The following is a 19,428-nucleotide window of genomic DNA, read 5'->3' on the forward strand; positions in this document are numbered from 1 at the left end:
GAGGTGCCCGCAAGGTCGGTGTGCCATGCCACAATCTACACTCCCACTGTGCAGAGCTAAAACAAAGTCATTTCTGAGGTCACGTAGCTGGAAGCCCCAACAGTCTGTCTGGGAAAATAAGGGAACAGTCTAAAACCACCAGCACTGAATCCACTCCCCTTTATTTCATGACAGTGTCTGGACTCTGGAGAGAAGTTCTGGTTTCAGGGGGCTTGCTGGCTGCTCCTCTCCTGACGCCTCAATGTCTGCCATGACTGCTGCGTCCCAGGCGAGAGTCAGGAGGGCCGAGGGCACCTGGGACAGAGAAAGCTGAGTTATTAAGCTGTAGCAGTGTTCTGCTTTGCCCTCGTAACATACTGGGTATGTTCTCAGACCCGGAAAAACTTAGAGCACTTCAACTAAAGAGGACACGGGTGGATTTCTGCAAGAAGCTCCTTAGGGGACGCTGCTTTGGGCTTTCTGGTGGCAGAGCTGCGCTTGCCTCGCAGGTGCTGCCTTCCCTCTTTTCCCAGGGGGGATGCTAAGCCTCTGACAGAGCTGCTGGCAACTACCGCAGCCTGCATTTGCTGCAGGAGGCAGGTCCTGGCAGTTCTTTCCACACAGACCTCCTCGCCTTGAGCTGGAAGCCTTCAAGCAGTTACTTTTTTACTTGTGCTTAAGAAGGAGGGGCCAGAGCACAACTCGTGGCACTGAGAGCAGAGACACAAACTCCTCCCTAAGTTCTGAGCAGCAGCTGACTCTGACAACCTGAAGACTCCTGCAGAAGGTACCAGCTATCTTTTTTTTTTTACTCACCAGCCCACATTCATTGAAGGCCAAGTTCTCATCAGTCAGTTTGAGACCTCCAGGTCCCAACAGCTCAAAGGGCAGCCAGTCATCTCTGAGTGCTTCTCTCACAAAGTTGTAGAGCGCAGATACCGGTTCTCGTGCATAAAAAGTCCCTGCCATGAGAAAACAAGGTGAGAGATTGAGAGAGTCTCTGGCATTTACCAAACCTAACCTTTTGTGGTAGGTTTCGTGGGGCTCACGTACTGATGCTGACTTTATGAACTACTTCAGTGACACAGAAACAGCCTGATTCAGCTGAGAAACACAAAAGCAGAATCCCCAAAGGAAAATATGACTTCCATTCCTGCGAGCCCCTGCCAGCCTGTAACAAAGAGTTGGGAAAGCCTGAAATGATTTCCAGAGTTCTACTGCAAGATTTGAAAAGGGATTTATCCTGTTGTACAGCCTCACACCACACAGGCAACCTCATGCTGGTTACTCTAACAAATGGATCTAATGAGTCCAGCATGCTGGCAGCAGCCTGGGAAGAGCAGGCTTTAATTAACAGCGCCTTGAGATTCCTCCCTCTCCACTCAACCCTGGCTTCCAGTCCCAGCCCGGGGCAGGTGGTGGGCTCGGAGATGGGAAGAGTTCTTAGAGAAATGTTACCCCACTCTGTTTTTTTTTTTGTTGCTTTATTCTACTAGCTGTGTTCAGCACACCTCAAGCCTACTTATTATTCATGCTCTTACGCTCTCAGAAGTTTTGGGGCTGTACAAAGGGTTAAGAAGTCTTTCACCTTGGAGGATGTATCCATCGGGAAAGCGGACTCGCACCAGGGTGTAGTTGTACTTCCTCATTTCCCTTTGCTCTTCTTTCTCTCGCATGGCTCTTGTCCTCAGCATCGAAGCCTTCTCCACGGCTTCTGTCCTTTAGAGAGAGAGCCATTTTTAGCATGAAGGAGAGGTAGAAGACTCTTAGCTGGCACCGTGTGCCACACGTCAGGGCCCTCCAAGCCTACTCACCGGAGCCGTTGCTCTCGTTTGAGCTCTTCTACAGTGAGGTTGTAGAAGTCATTTGGCAGCTCGAACCGAGCAGCTTCGGGTGATGGTTTGAACACACAGAGCTGGCGATCCAGCTGCGCTCGCACAGGCTCCGAGCTTAACAGCTGCTCTTTGTAGTCCTTGAGGGCTTCCAACTTGGTCAGCATTTCTTCCTTCAGTACATAGTACTCCTCTGTGGTCTCTGCAACCCAAAGGACAGGATTTGAGTCTCTTGTTCTTTACACATGTATGAAATATAAGGACAAGGATCTCCAGAAAATGTAATGTCTGAACAGGGAAACTGCAGGGTAAGCGGCTGTTTGTGTCACAGCCTTGGAGGAGCAGCCTTTGGTACAGCCCATGGAGCTCCCTCAGCCACCAAAGCTGCCTTGACAGCCTCCCCTGGGATGTCCCACCACCACTCAAACTCCTGACTCCAGTTTAAGACACTTAGATTTCTTGCCTTGTCCTGGAACAGGCAGTGTTTTTGTCTCAAACCCGATAGCCTGGAAAAATCTGTGTATCCCTTCCAGGCAGCTTATCCTTTCCTGGAAGAAAAGGAAAGAAGTCCAATGTAGTCTGCTCCAGGCAAGGACTCTCCTAGGCAGAGCACCTGCAGCACTCTTGATCTCACCTGAAACACTTTGTTCTGTAGTTTGATTTTCTGGTACTTCTCCTCCTCTGGATGGAGACAGATGTTATCCAGGTACCTGCAGAAAGAGGAATGCACTCCATGGATCAAAGCAGGCACTTCAGGCCATGCTACCCCAAGGTGTAAGGAGAGACTGAGAGACCTCACAGTGTTTCTCACAGATAAAAAGACCTGAAAAACTGAGGAAAGTAAAATAGTGCTTCATGGCCAAGCCAGAGAGAAGAGGGGGGGTGGCTGATCTCAACCAGCAGCTCCCAAACCTCTTGGACTAGTGGATCAACTCTTAAAACATCTCCGATGTGCTGACTTTATTTCTTAACTAACAGTTAAGACTGTTGAAGTGTTTGGCTTTGGTTTTCTTCAGATTTTGCTGAAAATGCACCTGCCTGCTAGCCTGGCAGGGAAAGGACATGCTACCTGCATGCTCCCTCCTTCTACTGCAGCCCACTTACTTGGCCATGGTCTCCACGCCCGCCCGTACTTTCTCCCGGTCCTTATTGAAGGTGTGAATCTCCATGATGGAGGCAGCCACGGGGTCTACGGAGAAATACTGGAGGAGAAGGAGAGGAACTGGTCATGGTGGGGAGCTGATGCTACTGTGCACAAAGGGGGTCTGTTGTGGTTTAACCCTGACCAGCAGGTTGGCACCACGTGGCCACTCACTCGCTCCTCCACAGTGGGATAGGGGAGAGTATTGGAAGGGTAAAAAAAAAAGGCAAAAATTCATTGGTTGAGTTAAAGTCAAGTTTAAGAGGTAAAGCAAAAGCTGTGTGTACGTGCAAAGCAAAGGGATTTATTCACTGCTTCCCAGTTTAGCTGTTCCCAGTGTGTAATCAACCCTGTTTTCATCACAAATCTAAAATTCAGCACTACCCGAGCTGCTATGAAGGAAATGAGCTCCGTCCCAGCCAAAACCAGTACAGGGCCAGAGTTCCCAGTCCCAGCGTTCCAGCAAGCCAAAGGGAGGGTGCTCAGACAGGGCGTTTGTACGGCTCCAGTGGCACAGAGTCGTGCTTTGGGAGATGGTGATTTTACAGGGAGAAGGTGGAGAGGTCCCTGCTGCAGCTCGAGGGGACCCACGCCACAAACCCAGGGGAAGCAGGAGGAGGGGAAGCCGGCGGGCGCTTACCGACTCGATGGCTTCTCGGAGGTGCTTTTCCTTCTCGTTTTTCCTTACAACTGCCCCGGTCAACGGGCAAATGAAGTAGACCCCTGAAACAGAGGGAGCAGCTGCCCCTTCCTTGTCGGGGGAGGCGAGGTCCTAAAGGAGACAAAAGGCGGCGCCGAGCTGAACCCAGGAAGGTTCGGGGGTTGTTTTAAACATCCTGGTGCGTCCGCACGGGACAGGAACCGCCGCGCAGAAGGTGCTGATCAGGGAACAGCGGCGTCTCTCCTACCTTTTCCTCCACGGAGAGCTCCTTCTCGCTCGCGGCCGCCTCGGCCATCAGCTCTTTTCTCACTACGAGAGACAACGGCAGGTCACGGCGGCGGCGAGGGCCGAGGTTCAGCGGATTTCGGCTCGTGGGCTCAGCTACAACCCTCCCAGCCAGCCCCCCCCGTCCCACTGCCCCGTCCCTACGCCGGCGCGGCAGCTCCGCGTCCTCCCGCGAGCCCCTACCCTGGTTCTTGACGGCCTCCTGCGAGGAGGGCGCCTTGCCCTTGGGCTTCAGCTCCAGCCGGGCCAGCGCTGCCGCCGCCGCCATCTGCGCTTCGTCCGTCGGTGCCTGACGAGGCTTCGGCGCCGCTTCGGCTTTCGGCTTCTCCTTGGGCACCCTGGGCAGGACAGAGCGGCACAGCTCAGGAGGAGACGGGCTCTGTCACCGTGCTCGTGCCACCGCGCCGAGGCGACAACTCTGCAACCGCGCTGGCCGTGGCCGCGCAACGGCAATTACCGCCCCGGTGCCCCCGGGGAAGGCTGATGGGGAACCGGCCGCCCCGGTGTGGCAGCATCGTTGCCCGGTGAGTCTCGGCCCTCGCAGGATGGGCGGCTTGGGCACCGCCGTGAGTGTTGGCCACCATGGCCGGCGACATCGGTCCCAGCCCCGTGTCCCCGGGCAGCCTCTGGCCCGGCACCCTGTGCCCCGGTACCGGGGGGCAGCCGCGGGGCCCGTGGACACCAGCAGCTGGGCAGAGCGGGGCCGTCTCCCGCTCCCTCAGCCCCGCTCGCTGCCCGAAGTGCCCGGGAACAACAGCGTCCTCCCCCCGCGCCGGGCCCGCCGTTACCGGAGGGTTCCCCCGTACCGGGACGGCTCCGAGAGCTTCTGACCGGGCCCCGCGGTCTTGAACTTCAGGTCGGCCTTGATCTCCTGGAAGAACTTGCGCATGGCGGCGGGGCCGAGGCGGCGGCGGCACCGGGACCGCGATCGGCACCGCGACGGGGACCGAGGCCGGGAGCGCGAGCGGCACCGGACCCGCCGCGCCCCGCCCGCGTCACTGCCACCGGAAGGGGCGGGGCCATCGCGCTGGCTCCAGCGCCGCTCTAGGCTCCGGCCACTCTATGACCGCCGCGGTCCTCCAGGGCCTGAGGGGATTTGGGGGGGGGCTGCGTGTGAGGGCGGGCGCGGCCCCCCCCGGCCCCCGGGCCTGCACCCATGGACCCCCACAGCACCCAGGCCTGCACCCACGGACCCCCACGGCCCCCGGGCCTGCACCCACGGACCCCCACAGACCCCTACGGCCCCCAGGCCTGCGCCCACAGACCTCCCTGGCTCCCAGGTCTGTGGCCACAGACCCCCACAGCCCCCAGGCCTGCACCCAGGGACCCCATGGACCCCAGGCCTGCACCCACTAACCCCCACAGCACCCAGGCCTGCACCCACGGACACCCGTGGACCCCAGGCCTGCACCCACTAACCCCCACAGAACCCAGGCCTGCACCCACAGACCCCCCCCACGGCCCCTAGGCCTGCATCCACCGATTCCCCCCGCCATGGACCCCAAGCCTGCACCCACGGACCCCCCAGACCCCCAGACCTGCACCCACAGCCCCCCACAGCCCCCAGCTCTGCGCCCACAGCCCCTGCTCCTCAGCCCCCACCCCGGGAGGAACGAGCAGCCCCAGCCTAACCAAACCAGCCCTCCGTGGCACCAGAGCAAACCTCGCCCAGCCCCGGGGCACAGCCTGGGCTCGGGGAGCCTGAAGCACCAGAAGATTTTCTGTTACCTCTGCCCAGGCCCCCTGCCTGCCCCCCGGCATGGGCAGGGCCTCGCTTTCCGCCCTCAAAGCAGGTCTGAGGTCGGCCAACAGGCTCAAAATGTGGGGGCAAACGTGCAGCCCGGCAAGGCAGGCGGCTTCGTGAGGTTTATTTCCACGGCACAACTCCCTCCTCCTCCTCCTCCTCATGGTGACACGGGACAGTCCCTGCCGAGGAAGGGGCTGCCTCGGGGGGAGCACCCGTTAGCCGGATCAGGCAGACGCCCATCCCGAACGGGGGGTCACCCGTGCAGGCGGCAGCTGTGGAAACGGCACCCAGCACCGCACCTTCGGTGGCAGCGACTCAGCCGGCAGCCCAGCATCGGCACCGGGCCCAACGCCTGCGGCACTGAGAGCCAGAAACACGCAGATGTTGGCCAGACCCGTGCGTGCTTCGCCAGCGGGCACTCACACACCGAGCCACGGCCCCACCGGACACCGGGACCCCCGTGCCGTGGCACAGGAGATGCCGCGGAGAGCACACGCTTCCCCGAGACCTGCACAGGGATGTTTTGGCACCAACAAGCAGCCAACGTGCAGCCTGGTGTGCGGCACAGCCCGGGATGTGGCACAGCCTGAGGTACGGCACAGCCCGGGGTATGGCACAGCCCGGGATACGGCACAGCCCGGCAAGAGCGAGCGCTCACTTGCAGGGTGACCTGGAGAAACGCGTCCCCCCCAGGACCCGCCTGCTCCCCGACACCCCCGATTCATGAATTCCCTCCCTCAAGCCCGCAGGAATTCAGCCCCACCGTGCTGCCACCCACACACTGGACACTGCCCGTGGTTCACGGAATCGTCCAGATCGGAAAAGCCTTTTCAGATCATCAAGTTGGTCCCTGCTCGCCTTCCCCCGGGGCCACCATCGCCCTGTAAATCATTTCCCCCCACCCCGAGCGTGGTTTGTGTTTTGTACCCGCCGGGCTCCTGCCGTTTCCACCCCGGCACAGGCAGCCAGCCGTGTCCATTCCCATGACCTCGAGGTGAAGCCAGACTGGGTTAAAACCAGGTTTAACAACTGAGCAAGCTCCAGGCAGGCTCCTACCACCCTTTTACTCCGGCTTAGCTGGACCAAGGTCAAGGTTTAAGAGCACAGGTAGGCAAAGTGGGTCTAACACCGACCCCCACTGCTGCGCCCAGGCGGCTCTCACTGGTGGCCCTGTCCTTGTCCCAGGGACACCCCCCACCCCCCCAAACCAGGCAGGGCCCAGTCCCACCAGGACGACCCCCAGCCCCAGGGGAAGGAGCCCCCGGCTGCGGCACCGGCCGATTCTGGTGGGTTTTCAGCCGAGCCCGTGCAGCGACGGAGCCGCGTCCCCAGGCTGGGCTGGGGTGAGGTGGTGGCAGTGGACGTGGCAGGGTCAGAGCTCACCCTCGGGTGCAAACCCCCCCGAAGGTCCCCCGTGTCCCTACAGCCACTGACCCGGCAGCTCAACCCACCCCACAGCCCTCTCCCTATAGCCCTGTTGCCCTCCCTGTAGCCGTGACCCCCACCCTATAGCCCTGTCCCTCACCCCACAGCCCCTGCCCCCCACCCTATAGCCCTGTCCCCCTCCCCACAGCCCTGTCCCCCTCCCCACAGCCCTGTCCCCCTCCCTATAGCCCTGTCCCCCTCCCTATAGCCTTGACCCCCACCCTATAGCCCTGTTGCCCTCGCTGTAGCTGTGACCCTCACCCTATAGCCCTGACCCCTCCCCATAGCCTTGTCCCCCTCCCTATAGCAGTGTCCCTCTCCCTATAGCCTTGACCCACACCATATAGCCCTGTCCCCCTCCCTATAGCCCTATTGCCCCCCCTGTAGCCCTGTCCCCCTCCCTATACCCCTGTCCCCCTCCCCACAGCCCTGACCCCCCCCGGCCCCAGCCCGTCCCTCGCAGCCCCCCCAGCCCGGGCCCCGCCCCCTCTGGCCCCGCCCCTCAGCGCCCCCTTTTCGGCGCCTCTGGCGGCGCGGTCCAATCCCGTTATCCCGCCGTGCCCTCGTCTCGCTCCTATTGGACGAGGCAGCAGAGCGACGCGGCGCCGAGCCAACGAGAGCTGTCGCCGCGGGCCGGGGCGGGACATCCTGCGGGCCGGGCCGCCGCCGCCCGCCGCCCGGTGCTGCCGCGGCCTGGGCCTCCGCCGCCGCCCGCCCGCGGCCGCCATGCCGCACAGCTTCAAGCCCGGGGACCTGGTCTTCGCCAAGATGAAGGGCTACCCGCACTGGCCGGCCCGGGTGAGCCCGCGGGGCCGCGCCGCGCCGGCGGGGGGGCGCACCGGGGCGGGGGGGCGCATGGCCGAGCCGGGCCGGGCCGGGGTGGGATGGGATGGGATGGGATGGGGATCCTGCACCGGGATGAGGGGCCGGTACCGGGATGGGGGCACATACCGGCTCCTGTCCCGGTGCTGGGGGCCCGTACCGGGATGGAGATGCCATAACGGTACCCATCCCGGGATGGGGACCCGGTACCGGCGTGGGGTGTCCCGTACCGGGATGGGGGACCTGGTACCAGGACCTGTCCCGGGATGGAGGCCCGGTAGCGGCATGAGGGACCTTTACCAGTACCCGTACTGGGATGGGGAGCCCGTAACGGCACCCGTACTGGGATGGGGAGCCCGTAACGGCACCCGTACTGGGATGGGGACCCGGTACTGGCATGGGGTGTCCCATACCGGGATGGGGGACCCATACCAGTATCTGTCCTGGGAAGGGGATGCAGTACCGGCATGAAGGACCTGTCCCAGCACCCATACTGAGATGGGGAGCCCGTAACAGCACCCATAGTGGGATGGGGACCTGGTACTGGTGTGGAGCATCCCATAACGGGATGGGAGGTGCCATACTGGGATGGGGACTCGGTACAGGCATGGGGTGTCCCGTACCAGGATGGGGGACCCATACCGGTATCTGTCCCAGGATGTGGACCTGGTGCTGGCATGAGGGACCTATCCCAGCACCGATACTGGGATGGGACATCCCATACCAGGGTGGGAGCTCTTGCACCGGTACCTGTACCAGGATGGGGACCTGGTACCAGTACAGGCTGCCCTGTCCGGTCCCATTCCAGCACCCATACTGGGATGCGGACCTGGTATGGGAATGGGGTGTCTTGTACTGGAATAGAGGACCCCATGTCAGCAGCCGTACGGGGGTGGAGATCCCCTACGGGCACCCATTCGGGATGGGAGCCCAGTACCGTGATGGGGTCCTGTACTGGGATGGGGGGTCCCACCCCAGCACCCGTACCGGCACTGGGGTTTGATCCGGGAGGGGGGTGCCATGTTGGCACCTCTACCAGGATGGAGAAACCCAGACTGGGACAGGGGTCTGGGACTGGAATTGGAGTCCCATGCTGGCACCTGGACTGGGAGGGGATCCCACACCAGGCTGGGGGTCCCGTACTGGCACCCACACCGAGGGAGAAATGGGGGATCCCACACTGGTGCCTATGCCTGGCCAGGGATGGGGGGGACCTGGGGGACCCCTGGGTTTGACAACCCTGTGCAGGAGGACCCAGGTCCCCAGTGGCACCCTGAGCCCTCCCTTTCCCTGCCCCCAGGGGGGACCCTGACCCCCCTGGGGTAATCGCACGGGGCCTTGGCCCTGCTTCACCCACTGGGACCCCTGCCCTGGGGTCCCTCTCTCCCTCCCCCAGGAGGAGGGGGACCCATGGGGGTGTCCCTTACAGCCCACCCCCTGCCCCAGCACCCCAGAGGAGTCCTGCCCTCCATCCTCATCTTCATCCTCCCACTGCCCAGCAGGACCCTGCCCCTCCGGAGACCTCCATTCCCCTTCCCAACTCCCCACCTGGACGTCATCCACCCTCTGTCCCCCGTTGTGAGGGGACAGAGCAGGGGTCCAGGGCTGTGTCCCTTGGCGGGGAGGGGGACACAGTCGCTGGGGACAGTGCCTGGGTGTGACGCGTGCCGGGGGCTGTGGCTGAGCGCTGGTGAGGTGCAGGGTCAGAAGGTGCTGGTGCAGTTCTGGGGGTGTGGATGGGGTGATGGAGCGTGCGTGGCAGGGGACGGCTGGTCCCGCTGGCCGGGTGACAGCGTTGTGCCGTGGTGGTGCCCGGAGGAGCGGGCAGAGCTGGGGCTGGCGTAGGACTTGCTGGTGAGGGGAGCGTGAGGCGGCTGGGGGGCTCGGACGGGGTCTGCGGTGGTCCCTGGCGGCAGCCGAGGGCGAGGCGGGTTCGTCCGCTCGAAAATGTCCGACGGGAAGAGACTGGCAGGTGGAAACCGTGTGGGATCGGGGCCGGCAGGTACCGGGGAGGCTGAGGGGGCCGGAGACGACGATGCTTGGCTGCACCACGCCGGGAGATCTAGGATGCCATCCCCGCCGTCCCCGCTGCCGGTGGCTGCAGCCCCTCCTGCTTTAGCTCGCTTGCTCTTTTGGGGAAGGCTCCCCCCTGCCCCGAAGACCTCCCCAGCACCCCGAGGCTCCCGCCTGCAGCTCTGCTCGCAGCCCAGACCACGTGGAGCAGACAGACGGGCGCCCGAGCCGGCGCGTGGGAAGAAGACGGGGTGGCTGCCGCGTCCCGCTGGCAGCGGGGCTTGTCCTGCGGCCGGTCTCCAGCCAGGAAGGACCCTCAGGCTGCCCCGTTGGAGCAATCACCCCCCACCCCGGGCTGGAGGGGGCTTCCCTCGGGCGTCCCCCACCCGTGCGATGGGTCTCTGGGGAGTAGCACAAGGCCCGCGTTGCCCCGGGCGTGGAGAGATGACCTCGCGCCGAGCTCTAGCCGTAGAGCGTCCGTGCCGGATCCCTTCTGTTACTCTTCTAGAGATCCCGCCGGGCCCCCGACGCCGCAGTGGGACTCTCGTGCGTAGCGAGGTCCCCGTCTGGGTGCTTCCTTGCCGTGCTTGCCTCCAAGCGGGTGCGGGTGCCGACGCTGCTAGCCGGGGCTGACGTGCCTCGCAGAGGACGTGCTCAAGCCGCTCTCTCTGACCACCTCCTGCTTTGGGTTTCCTTTCAGATCGATGACATCGCGGACGGCGCCGTGAAACCCCCACCGAACAAGTACCCCATCTTCTTCTTCGGCACCCATGAGACGTAAGCGCTGCCTCGCTCCCCTCGCCGCGCTTCGCCCCGCTGCCTTTGCTCCGGGGCTCACCTCTGCTTTGTTTCTCTCCAGCGCCTTCTTGGGCCCTAAAGATCTTTTCCTTTACGAAAAATATAAAGACAAATACGGGAAACCAAACAAGAGGAAAGGCTTCAACGAGGGATTGTGGGAAATCCAGAACAACCCTCACGCCAGTTACAGTGCCCCTGCGGTGAGTGCGGGCCTCGCGTTGGCGGGGGGGCAGCGAGGACGCGGGGCTCCGGCGCCTCCAGCTCTCCTCTCCTCCGAGTCGCTCTCCTCCTTTATTTCTGCTTCTCATTGCTACGGTGCCTACACGCTTCCAGCTCGCACAGCGGCTTTCTCGGGGTTGAAGTGCTTTCCCTTCCCTGCCCTCTCCCTTCCTGAGGGAGTCAGCCCTCCTCCTCCTCTGGAGGAAGATGCCTTTGCCCCATCTTCAAGGGGGAACCAGGATTTCGTTGTCAGAGTGAGAACTTGAGGTTTGCTCGTCCCTGGCTCTTGGAGCTGCGTGTGGGGCGTTGGGCAGTCCCCCTCTTCATCCCATTGCTTGCGTGGGCGTTTCGTAACCGTAGTTGTGTGATACAATTTATTGTATCATGATCTTCAAAGGCGGCGTCCAAAGCAGCTTCATAGGCCATTGGGCTGGAGAGCCAGAGGAAGGTTTTTAAGGTGAGCTACAAGGTGCTCTAGAGGTAGGGAATGAGTCCCCCTGGCTGTGCTGCTGCCAGCGGAGGAGGGAGGATGTGGTTTGAGTAGCTGTGGGAGATGGTCGGACCCAAGACCGCAGATGTAGGGTGAGGTGAGACCACGGAGATGTTTGAAAACCTGGAGAACAACTTCAGCTTGTTGGGCGGGAGGTTGGTGATGGTTTGTCCAGGGACTCCACCGTGAACTCCCAGCGGGGGTAAGAAACCTGTTGGTGAAGGGCCGGCTCTGACTGAGGGACCGAGGTGACGCCAATGGCCCCAGCAGGGCTGAGGGTTCACCAACGCCAGCTGTGTCTTGGGGTCAAAATGCCTGGAGGAGAAGAAGAGACTGAAGGAGAGGTCTTTTTTGGTTTTGTGACCGAAATGAAGGAGGTGCCAGGAGCAGTCAAGGATGATGAGAGGCTTTCCGGCAGGAAGGCTCCAGCAGTGGAAGAATCTCGTCTCTAGGAAACCCCTTGAGTGCAACATCCTTGTGTGAAGAACCTCATGATGGGCTGGTGAGAAGCCAGGAGACCTTCCCTCCGTGGGAGTGAGGGAACAGGACACAGGAGATCCCAGCTGGGAAGAGCGGTGACCACCACACTGGACTCCTCCTGTGGACCTTTCCCATGTGGAAGGTGAAGCCATCTGAGAAGGAAGAGGCCTGACCTGAGTCGAGGGCTGGTGGCCTGTGCACCGAAGGAGAATGGCTGCTCCGTGATGCAGGAGGAGGGGCTGAACCGAACCACCCAGCCCCGCTTGTCTGGCGCCGTTAGAGCAGAGGAGGGCTGGGGTCTGCTCACCCCGGAGGGGCTGTCAGGTCTAGGCTTCTCCGGGGATCTTGGGTAGGGCCTAGGGATGGGGGGAGAGGGGAGTGAGGCGGCAGCAGCGGGTGGAAGCCGAGCTGGGGGACCAGAGGGAAGGTGTTGCTGGTGGTCTCGGGGTGGTGAGTGAGGGGCCTTGGGAAGGGGGTGCAGGGGGATTTAGAAGGGGGTCGACTGAGCGTCCTCGTTGAAGGGCTGGTCGCGTTGTCCTTGTGCCCCAGAGCCGTGCTGAAGGGTTCTGTGCCGGGCTGGGGGCTGCCCACGCTGCTCTGCACGCACGCCTCTGCTCAGCGCTGCTCTCCATCGCTCATCACCCTGTCGTGCCCCTTCTCCCCTCCCCCCAGCGTGCTGCAGGCCCCGCGGGGCAATAACACAACTCTCGTCCCCGCTGTCTTTAGCCCGCGAGCTCCTCGGACAGCGACGTTCCCGAGAACGACCCGATGGGGGGCAGCGACGCAGGTGACGATGAGGAAGATGCTGCCATGGCTGCGGTCGCCACAGAGAAGATGGAGAGCGACGAAGACTCGGATCGAGGCAGTGACCACAGCGGGCTCAAGCGAAAACCGCTGGCTATGAAAGTGAGTGTGGGCTGAGGGGGTCCCACGCAGCGGGGACGGGAGGGTGGCCTGGTCAGGGGGACACTGACACGGTCCTTGGGTCCACCGCTGAGCTGCAGCCTTCATCCACCGTGCAGCGTGACAAACCCAGCGTGGCAGGAGGTGGGGAAGAAACCAACTCCCTCTGGATCCTCCGGTGGGACATGGGGTTCAAGCGCATGTTTGGGGGTCTCGCAGCTGTCTCACGTTGTCTGTGAGATGGTGAGATGGCCAAGCCCTGCTGTGGTTTGCAGCCCGGAGGAGAAGCAGGAGCTGCAGATCGTTTCTGAGGGCATGTGGGAAGAGTTGGGCGAAGCCTCTTCCCAGCAAGCGTTGGGTTTGTTGTGGGCAGAGGGGGAGCGGGCTGCTCTCACCTTGTCACTCCTCGTGTGTCAGATGCCGGTGGCAAAACGGCCTCGGAAATCCTCCAGTGACCTGGATCAGGGCAGCCCCTCCCTGACGGAAGAGGAGAACTCGGAAACGTCTTCTGAGTCGGAAAAAAACAGTGACCAGGTGAGAAGGTTTTGGGATACGTTTGTGTGGAAGCTGGTGGGGGAGGGGGGTAAAGGGCTGCAGGAAGAGCATCGCTATCTGGGGGGGCAGTGGCTTGAGGGGACTTGACAGGCTTCTGAAACCATTGTGAGACTGTTCCTCATTTCTTCCTATCTGTGTTTTCCTCCAGGACTTCACTCCCGAGAAGAAGCCGGTGGCCAGAGCTCCCCGGAGGATGCCGGCAGCGGGGAGGAAGAAGAAGGTAAAAGACCCCTTAGTCTGCAGTGCAGCGGGAGGGAATCCAGAGAGGAGCCTGGGGTCCGTGCTGTGGCAGGGGGAGCAGGGGGTGGCAGGGCTCTGCCAGGGGCTGGGGGTAGGTTCAGTGCTAGGAGGGACTTTGGTGACCTCGTTGTGCCCCGTGCTGCTGCGTTGTGGGGCACGCTGCTGAGCCACTGCCACCCCTCAGTCCAACCCCGCTCTGTGCCCGCAGAAAGTGGAGTCTGGCTCTGACTCGGACTCCAAAGTGGACTCGGATTCGGAGATGGGAAACGCGACTGTGGACATGACCAAGTCGGACTCCAACTCCGATTCGGACTCGGATGTGTCTGTGAAGAAGCCTCCGCGCGGCAGGAAGCCAGGTAACCCCGAGGGAGCTGCTTCTGCTGCTGCTGGGCCACTGCTGGGCCACTGCTGGGCCACTGCTGGGCCACTGCTGGGCCACTGCTGGGCCACTGCTGGGCCACTGCTGGCTTCCTCGGGTTGGAGAGCGCGTGAGGCTGGGGGCTCCTGAGGCTCCGGGGTCTGCTGCGGTGGACACCTTCCAGCCGTATCTGAACAGCCCCGATTTGGGGCTGGTTTAATGAGGGGGACAACCAGGGCTCCTGCTAAACATCTCCCCCTTGTCTTGCAGCTGAAAAACCCCCTCCCAAGCCCCGTGGCAGGAAACCGAAGCCTGAGCGTGTCCCAACCAGCTCCAGCAGTGACAGGTGACATCAGCTGGGACACTGTGACCCTCGGGGCTGGGCTGGAGGGTCGCCCCCCTCCCCTGGACACGGGGTCCGAGCGTGCTCTGTTCCTTGCAGCGATAGTGACAGCGACGTGGACCGCATCAGCGAGTGGAAGAGGCGAGATGAGGAACGACGGCGGGAGCTGGAGGAGAAGAGGAAGAGGGAGCAGGAGGAAGAGATCCGTCGACTCCGAGAGCAGGAGAAGGAGGAGAAAGAGAAGAGGAAGGAGAAAGCGGAGAAGAGCGAGGAGATGCACTCGGACTCAGACAGCAGCGCCGAGGATGAAGTGGCCAAAAAGGGTCGGAAAGGGCGGGCCAAGGCCGCGTCCTCCTCGGACTCCGAGCTGGAGCTGGAGAAAGAGGTGAGTACGGAGCCGTGGGGAGCTGGGGACAAGCAGACAGCCCACCCTCCGGGTCAGGTCAGCAGGGACCTCCGGGAGCGGCAGGGACCCGCTGTCTCTTGTCTTGTGTCACCCTGGGGCAGCCCACGGAGCACGGGGACACGTTGTGTCCATAGGCATGTCCGTGCCTCGTGAACAGGAGCTCGTCCCTGGCCCAGGACACCCCATCCCACTGTGGGTCTCGCATCCCCGTGATGCTCTCCCTCCCCCTGGAGCCTGGGAGGGTGGCAGAGGGCTGTTAGGAGCCACGCTGCCCCAGATCGCCCTGGTAGCCTGGCGAGTCCCAGACCTTGAGGTCTGGAGGGACGTGTGGGTCTGCTGGTTGGGTGCTGCGGGCTGGGTGGGCCGCTTCGGGTACCAGGATATTTCCTTTCGGAGCTGCTGCGCCCCGAGTCCCTTCTTTACCCCGTGCAGGGGATGCCCCTGCACCCACAGCACCCTGCAGCAGCAGTGTGCTGGGTGCTGGCTGTGCCCTGGCACTATCTCCCTCCCGCAGCGGGGAGGGCTCTGCCGCTCTCGCCTGCATTGTTCTCTCCTCCAAGGTAAAGAAGCCGGCGAAGAAGCAGCCCTCGGAGTTGTCAAGGAAACCGAATCAGAAGGAGAAGAGGGGCCGAGCAGAGGAGAAACCACGGAACAAGTCAGCATCTCCCCTCCCCACCTTGGTGCTTTCTTCCTCTGGGGACAGGGCTGTTCCTCTGCTGCTGCCCGGGGTGGGGATGGGGCTCCCGTGGAGGTGCCCCGGGGCCAGCAGTGCCTGTGGAGGGGCTGGGCTCTTTCCTCCCCTCATCTCCTAGAGCTGGAGGGGCTGGAGGAGGTGTTGGGGGGCACCAGCCTGAGCTTCCCTGGTGTTTTCCATCTCGCAGGGGAAGATCTTGGGGTATCGCTGTGGGGCTCTGCCCTCCTGCAGTCCTGGGGAGCGGGGGCATGGGGGAGCTGCTGTCTCAGGGCTCCCGTCTGCCTGCGGGCTGGGAGATGTGTGTGAAGGCGTGGGTGGAGCGTGGCAGGGCTCTGCTGCCTGGCTCCTGCCCTCGGGCAGGCCGGGGAGATGCGCCGACGTGTGCCATCACCCTTCTTGCTAGCCCGGTGACAAGCGTGTGGTTTCACCTGAGCGATCTTACCTCTTCCCTTTTCCTCCCACAGACCTTTGAAAGTGGAACGAGGCCGGAAGAAATCTGACCTGATCCCTGAGAGGAGGATGGAGAAGAAAAAGGGTGAGCGAGCTGTTGCTTGCTGTCAGGGAGGGGAGAAGGGATCCAGGGTTGGTTCCCCCATCCCAGGGAAGGGATGTTTCCCACAGGGATCGCTGTGGTTGTGCTGGGGCCCTTCCCAGCACCTCTGTGGTCCCGGTGTCGTGTCAGTATTTCCAGGGTGTGCAGAGCCAGTGGAGCTTCCCTACGTACATCCCCTCCCCATCTTGGCACACCCCCAACCCATCCTCTTCAGAGAGGCCCCCGGGGCTGTGTGTGACCTTGGAGATGTAGGAGGAAACCAAACCCTCGCTGTGGGGAGAGGCCCCAGGCTCTGGGCAGTGCCGTGCTCTCCGGTGGCCTCATACCTCGCCCTGTCTCTCTTTTGCTGCTCCAGAGCCCACAGTGGAAGAGAAACTTCAGAAACTTCACAGCGAGATCAAGTTTGCCCTGAAGGTGGATAACCCGGTGAGTGCCCGGGAGCGTTGGCCTGGCCTGGGACGTCCCCGCTCGCCGTGGCCTTGGCCAGCTGCGATGGCTGGGGGTGCTCAGCCTGGCTGAGCCTCCTCTTGCCTTTTGGGGTGGCATTAGGGGACCGTGCTCCACGCAGCGCTGCCCTGGCTGCCCGCAGGGAGCTGGCAGAGGGGGTTTCCCCTGTCCCCGTGGCCGGGGGGTGCCTGCCCTCTCACTGGGGCAAGCGTAGCTGAACTGGGCTAGTGGATTTGGGGGTGGAGGGCTGCAGGGCTGGGCTTCTTCCTTGAGACAAGATCCAGAGCTTGACCATAAATCCCACAAAGCTTTGGCAGATGGAGGCACCCCCCCAGACCCCCAGTTTGTCCGCCTTCCCGCAGAGGGACTTGCAGGCAGCTTCTGATCTTGGTGCCATCCTTGCAGGACATCAAGCGGTGTCTGAATGCGCTCGAGGAGCTGGGCACGCTCCAGGTCACCTCTCACATCCTCCAGAAACACACCGATGTGGTGGCTACGCTGAAAAAGGTAGGGCAGAGGGCTGGGTCCCTGCCTGGGGGCGAGCGAGGAGCCGGTGTGGGCCACCCCAGCCCTAAGGGCGTCCCTCCTCCCTCTTCCCGGTGCAGATCCGTCGCTATAAAGCGAACAAGGACGTGATGGAGAAAGCTGCCGAGGTCTACACCCGCTTGAAGTCGCGCGTCCTGGGACCAAAGATGGAGGCGCTCCAGAAAGCCAACAAAGCCGGGCCTGAGAAGGACAAGGGGGAGGCGGAGAAGGGCCAGGAGAAGCTGTCGGGAGGGGACGCGCGGAGTGAGAAGGGGGAAGAGGAGACGAATGCTGGTAACGCTCCTGCGCCTCCCGGGGCGGTTCCCTGCGAGCCCGGGACCCTTCTCGGGGCACGGCGTGTCCTGCTGGGGACACGAATGGGGACACAGCATGTCCCACCAGGGACCAGGGACACGAACAGGGGTGTGGAGGGGCTCGGCAGCCACATGTGGCACCTCCAGTCCCTTGTTTAAGGAGCGCGAAGGGGCTGGGTATCACATGCTGGCGGCAGCGAGGGCAGAGGGCAAACCTCGCCGCCCACGCCCTGGCTTTGGGTGTATCTGGGCTGATTTTGGGGCCAGGACGGCTCCTCGCTGCCAGCCTCTGCGCTGGTCCAAGGCACCGGGGAGACAGAGGAATGCGGAGATGTCCTTGGCCGCTGGCTCCGGCTCTTGCGCAGGCGGCTGGTGACTGGGATCTTCCACCCTCGTAGCCAGGTCCCTGCCTGGGTGATGCTGCAAGAGCCTTCCCCGAGGAGCTGGTGGGGAAAATCCGCTCTGACGCCTGCCCCGGGGCTTGGGGGATGGAGGTTTTGGGGGCAGACCAGACCTGGGCTCCCCTCGGTCTTGGCTGGATGTCCCTTGGCTGGATGGGGACAACCTGTGGCCACAGGTCCTCGGTTTCCCAGCCCCTCATGGGTCAGGGTAGGGGGGACGGGGGTGTCTGAGCCTCTCTCTTCCCTTCAGACTTGTCGGGGCCTGTGAATGGTGAATCCCTGTCCCAAAAAGCGGAGGGCACAGAGGAGAAGGACAAGAGCCAAGGGCTGGATGCCGGGGAGCCGGAGGGGCCCGCCGAGGAGACCCACAACAAGTGAGCGTGCGAGGGGCAGAGCGGGGGGCTCGGCAGCTCCCCTCCATCTGCTGGGCTCTCCTGTGGATGATCTGGGGGGGGGTCTCAGGGCTTGGGAAGGATCCTGGGGGGTGGGAGAGGGGCTGCTGTGGGCAGGGGAGGGCAAAGGGGCAGGGGAAACGCTCGCTGAGCTGCCTGTGCTCCCCCCAGCAGCGTGCAGGACTATGCCAAGGCCGAGCGAGCCGGGCCCGAGCGGGAGAGAGCTCGGGGAGAGGCAGAGGCTGAGGAGGAGGAGGAGGAGGAGGAGGAGAGCTGAGGAAGCAGCTCCCGGCCCGAGGAGGAGATGGAGATGGAGGGGCTGCGAAAGGAGCCTGGCTTCTGCCTCGTGCCCTGCTTGAGTTACTTCACTAAGTCACACAGTAGCTGATGTCCTGGTCTTGTCCTGTGCCCCCAGCCCCGCGAGAGCACCGACGGGGGGGGGCCGTGCTGGTTGTCTGTACTTGTCCCCTCTTTTTTTTTTCTGTTTTGTTTTTTTTCTTTTCGTTATTTTTGGTTTTTCCCTCCCACCTAATTTCTTGTGATTTCAACCGCCATGAAATGAATATAAAGGGTTTTTTTAATGAAAAACACAAGGAGCCCTCGTGTCTGGTTCTTGGGGCGTCGCTGACGGGGACGAGGGCAGGGCAGGAGCAGCCGCCTGCCGCGGGCTGGGCCTGGAAACCCCCCCACTGGTCCCCTCCTTCCTGACGAGCCAGGTTCAGGCACCCATGGGTGTCCCTGTCAGGCCCTGGGGAGAGGAGGGGGACTCTGCCTTGCCCACGGGGGCTTCTCTGAGCCCCCTTCCCCACCATCATCCTCTCTCCGGGCAGAGGCGGCTGCTGGAGCCAGGTCCCTCGGCTCCGGGGGAGACAGCAGGGCTGGGCACCAGCTTTTGGGTTCAAAACAGTAAAAATGATGTCTTCTCTCTCCTCTTGGGGCCAGGGAGGGAGTGGAGCGTGGCAGCACCCTGCCTTGGGCCAGGCAGCACCTTTGGGTGCTCTTCTGCAAAAACCTGAAGCTTTTTGTACGTGTAAAGTAAAGACGTTCCCGGCTCAACCAGCTGCCTTCGTGCTGGGGTGGAGGATGCCCCGACCCCGCTTTGAGGCGGCTGTTGCCGTAACTCTGCCCTTGGGGAGAGGGTTATTTTTTATTTCCAGGGCTGAGTTCACCCGCCAGCTCTCCGTAAACAAAACCCAAATAAAACCCCCCTAAAAAAAGACAAAAAGCCCCGCGTGCCTCTTGCCCGACTGCCGGGAAGCGGGAGGTGGAGGGGGGGGGAGATGGGGGCCTGATGTGGGGCTGGGGGCTCAGCCCCAGCCTGGGGGTGGGGAGAGATGGGGAAGGTGGATGGGGACATGGTGGGGACACGTCACCGTGCCCCAGGAGGGGCTGGTTAAACCCTGCA

At 62.4% G+C, this 19,428-nt stretch overlaps 2 protein-coding genes across 5 annotated transcripts; one reads left to right on the forward strand and one right to left on the reverse strand.

The window, feature by feature from the left end:
- Nucleotides 1-144: 144 nt before the first annotated feature.
- On the reverse strand, nucleotides 145-4,881 carry UBXN6 (UBX domain protein 6). Of its 2 annotated transcripts, none has more exons than XM_068420612.1 (11): nucleotides 4,705-4,881; nucleotides 4,082-4,236; nucleotides 3,861-3,922; nucleotides 3,593-3,724; nucleotides 2,916-3,013; nucleotides 2,446-2,521; nucleotides 2,275-2,359; nucleotides 1,794-2,013; nucleotides 1,568-1,698; nucleotides 796-941; nucleotides 145-294 (listed from the first exon to the last, which is right to left on the reverse strand). In XM_068420612.1, the coding sequence occupies exons 1-11, from the start codon at nucleotides 4,785-4,787 to the stop codon at nucleotides 166-168; spliced, it is 1,317 nt and encodes a 438-aa protein (XP_068276713.1). In that variant the 5' UTR covers nucleotides 4,788-4,881; the 3' UTR covers nucleotides 145-165. The 2 variants fall into 2 exon arrangements, with proteins under 2 accessions (XP_068276713.1, XP_068276712.1); XM_068420611.1 differs by having other exon boundaries at nucleotides 4,687-4,881.
- Nucleotides 4,882-7,739: 2,858 nt separating this feature from the next.
- Nucleotides 7,740-18,616, forward strand: HDGFL2 (HDGF like 2). 3 transcript variants are annotated; one of them, XM_068420484.1, is made up of 16 exons: nucleotides 7,740-7,868; nucleotides 10,606-10,682; nucleotides 10,765-10,903; nucleotides 12,619-12,798; nucleotides 13,213-13,329; nucleotides 13,499-13,570; nucleotides 13,799-13,946; nucleotides 14,219-14,294; nucleotides 14,391-14,676; nucleotides 15,258-15,352; nucleotides 15,856-15,926; nucleotides 16,300-16,370; nucleotides 16,797-16,898; nucleotides 16,997-17,210; nucleotides 17,882-18,005; nucleotides 18,195-18,616. In XM_068420484.1, the coding sequence occupies exons 1-16, from the start codon at nucleotides 7,797-7,799 to the stop codon at nucleotides 18,298-18,300; spliced, it is 1,950 nt and encodes a 649-aa protein (XP_068276585.1). In that variant the 5' UTR covers nucleotides 7,740-7,796; the 3' UTR covers nucleotides 18,301-18,616. The 3 variants fall into 3 exon arrangements, with proteins under 3 accessions (XP_068276585.1, XP_068276586.1, XP_068276588.1); XM_068420485.1 differs by having other exon boundaries at nucleotides 18,198-18,616; XM_068420487.1 differs by having other exon boundaries at nucleotides 15,264-15,352.
- Nucleotides 18,617-19,428: the final 812 nt, after the last annotated feature.

Source organism: Nyctibius grandis, chromosome 31 (assembly GCF_013368605.1).
Source record: "Nyctibius grandis isolate bNycGra1 chromosome 31, bNycGra1.pri, whole genome shotgun sequence".
Taxonomy (NCBI): Eukaryota; Metazoa; Chordata; class Aves; order Nyctibiiformes; family Nyctibiidae; genus Nyctibius; species Nyctibius grandis.

Excerpts from the sequence above, each read along its gene's own strand:
- UBXN6 (XM_068420611.1), bottom strand. The coding sequence starts at position 4,787 with ATGCGCAAGTTCTTCCAGGAGATCAAGGCCGACCTGAAGTTCAAGACC. Across the intron at positions 4,237-4,686 it reads CGGTACGGGGGAACCCTCCG|GGTGCCCAAGGAGAAGCCGA; the intron begins GTAACGGCGGGC and ends TGTCCTGCCCAG. Across the intron at positions 942-1,567 it reads CGATGGATACATCCTCCAAG|GGACTTTTTATGCACGAGAA; the intron begins GTGAAAGACTTC and ends TTCTCATGGCAG.
- HDGFL2 (XM_068420484.1), top strand. The coding sequence starts at position 7,797 with ATGCCGCACAGCTTCAAGCCCGGGGACCTGGTCTTCGCCAAGATGAAG. Across the intron at positions 13,330-13,498 it reads CGGAAAAAAACAGTGACCAG|GACTTCACTCCCGAGAAGAA; the intron begins GTGAGAAGGTTT and ends GTTTTCCTCCAG. Across the intron at positions 18,006-18,194 it reads GCCGAGGAGACCCACAACAA|CAGCGTGCAGGACTATGCCA; the intron begins GTGAGCGTGCGA and ends TGCTCCCCCCAG.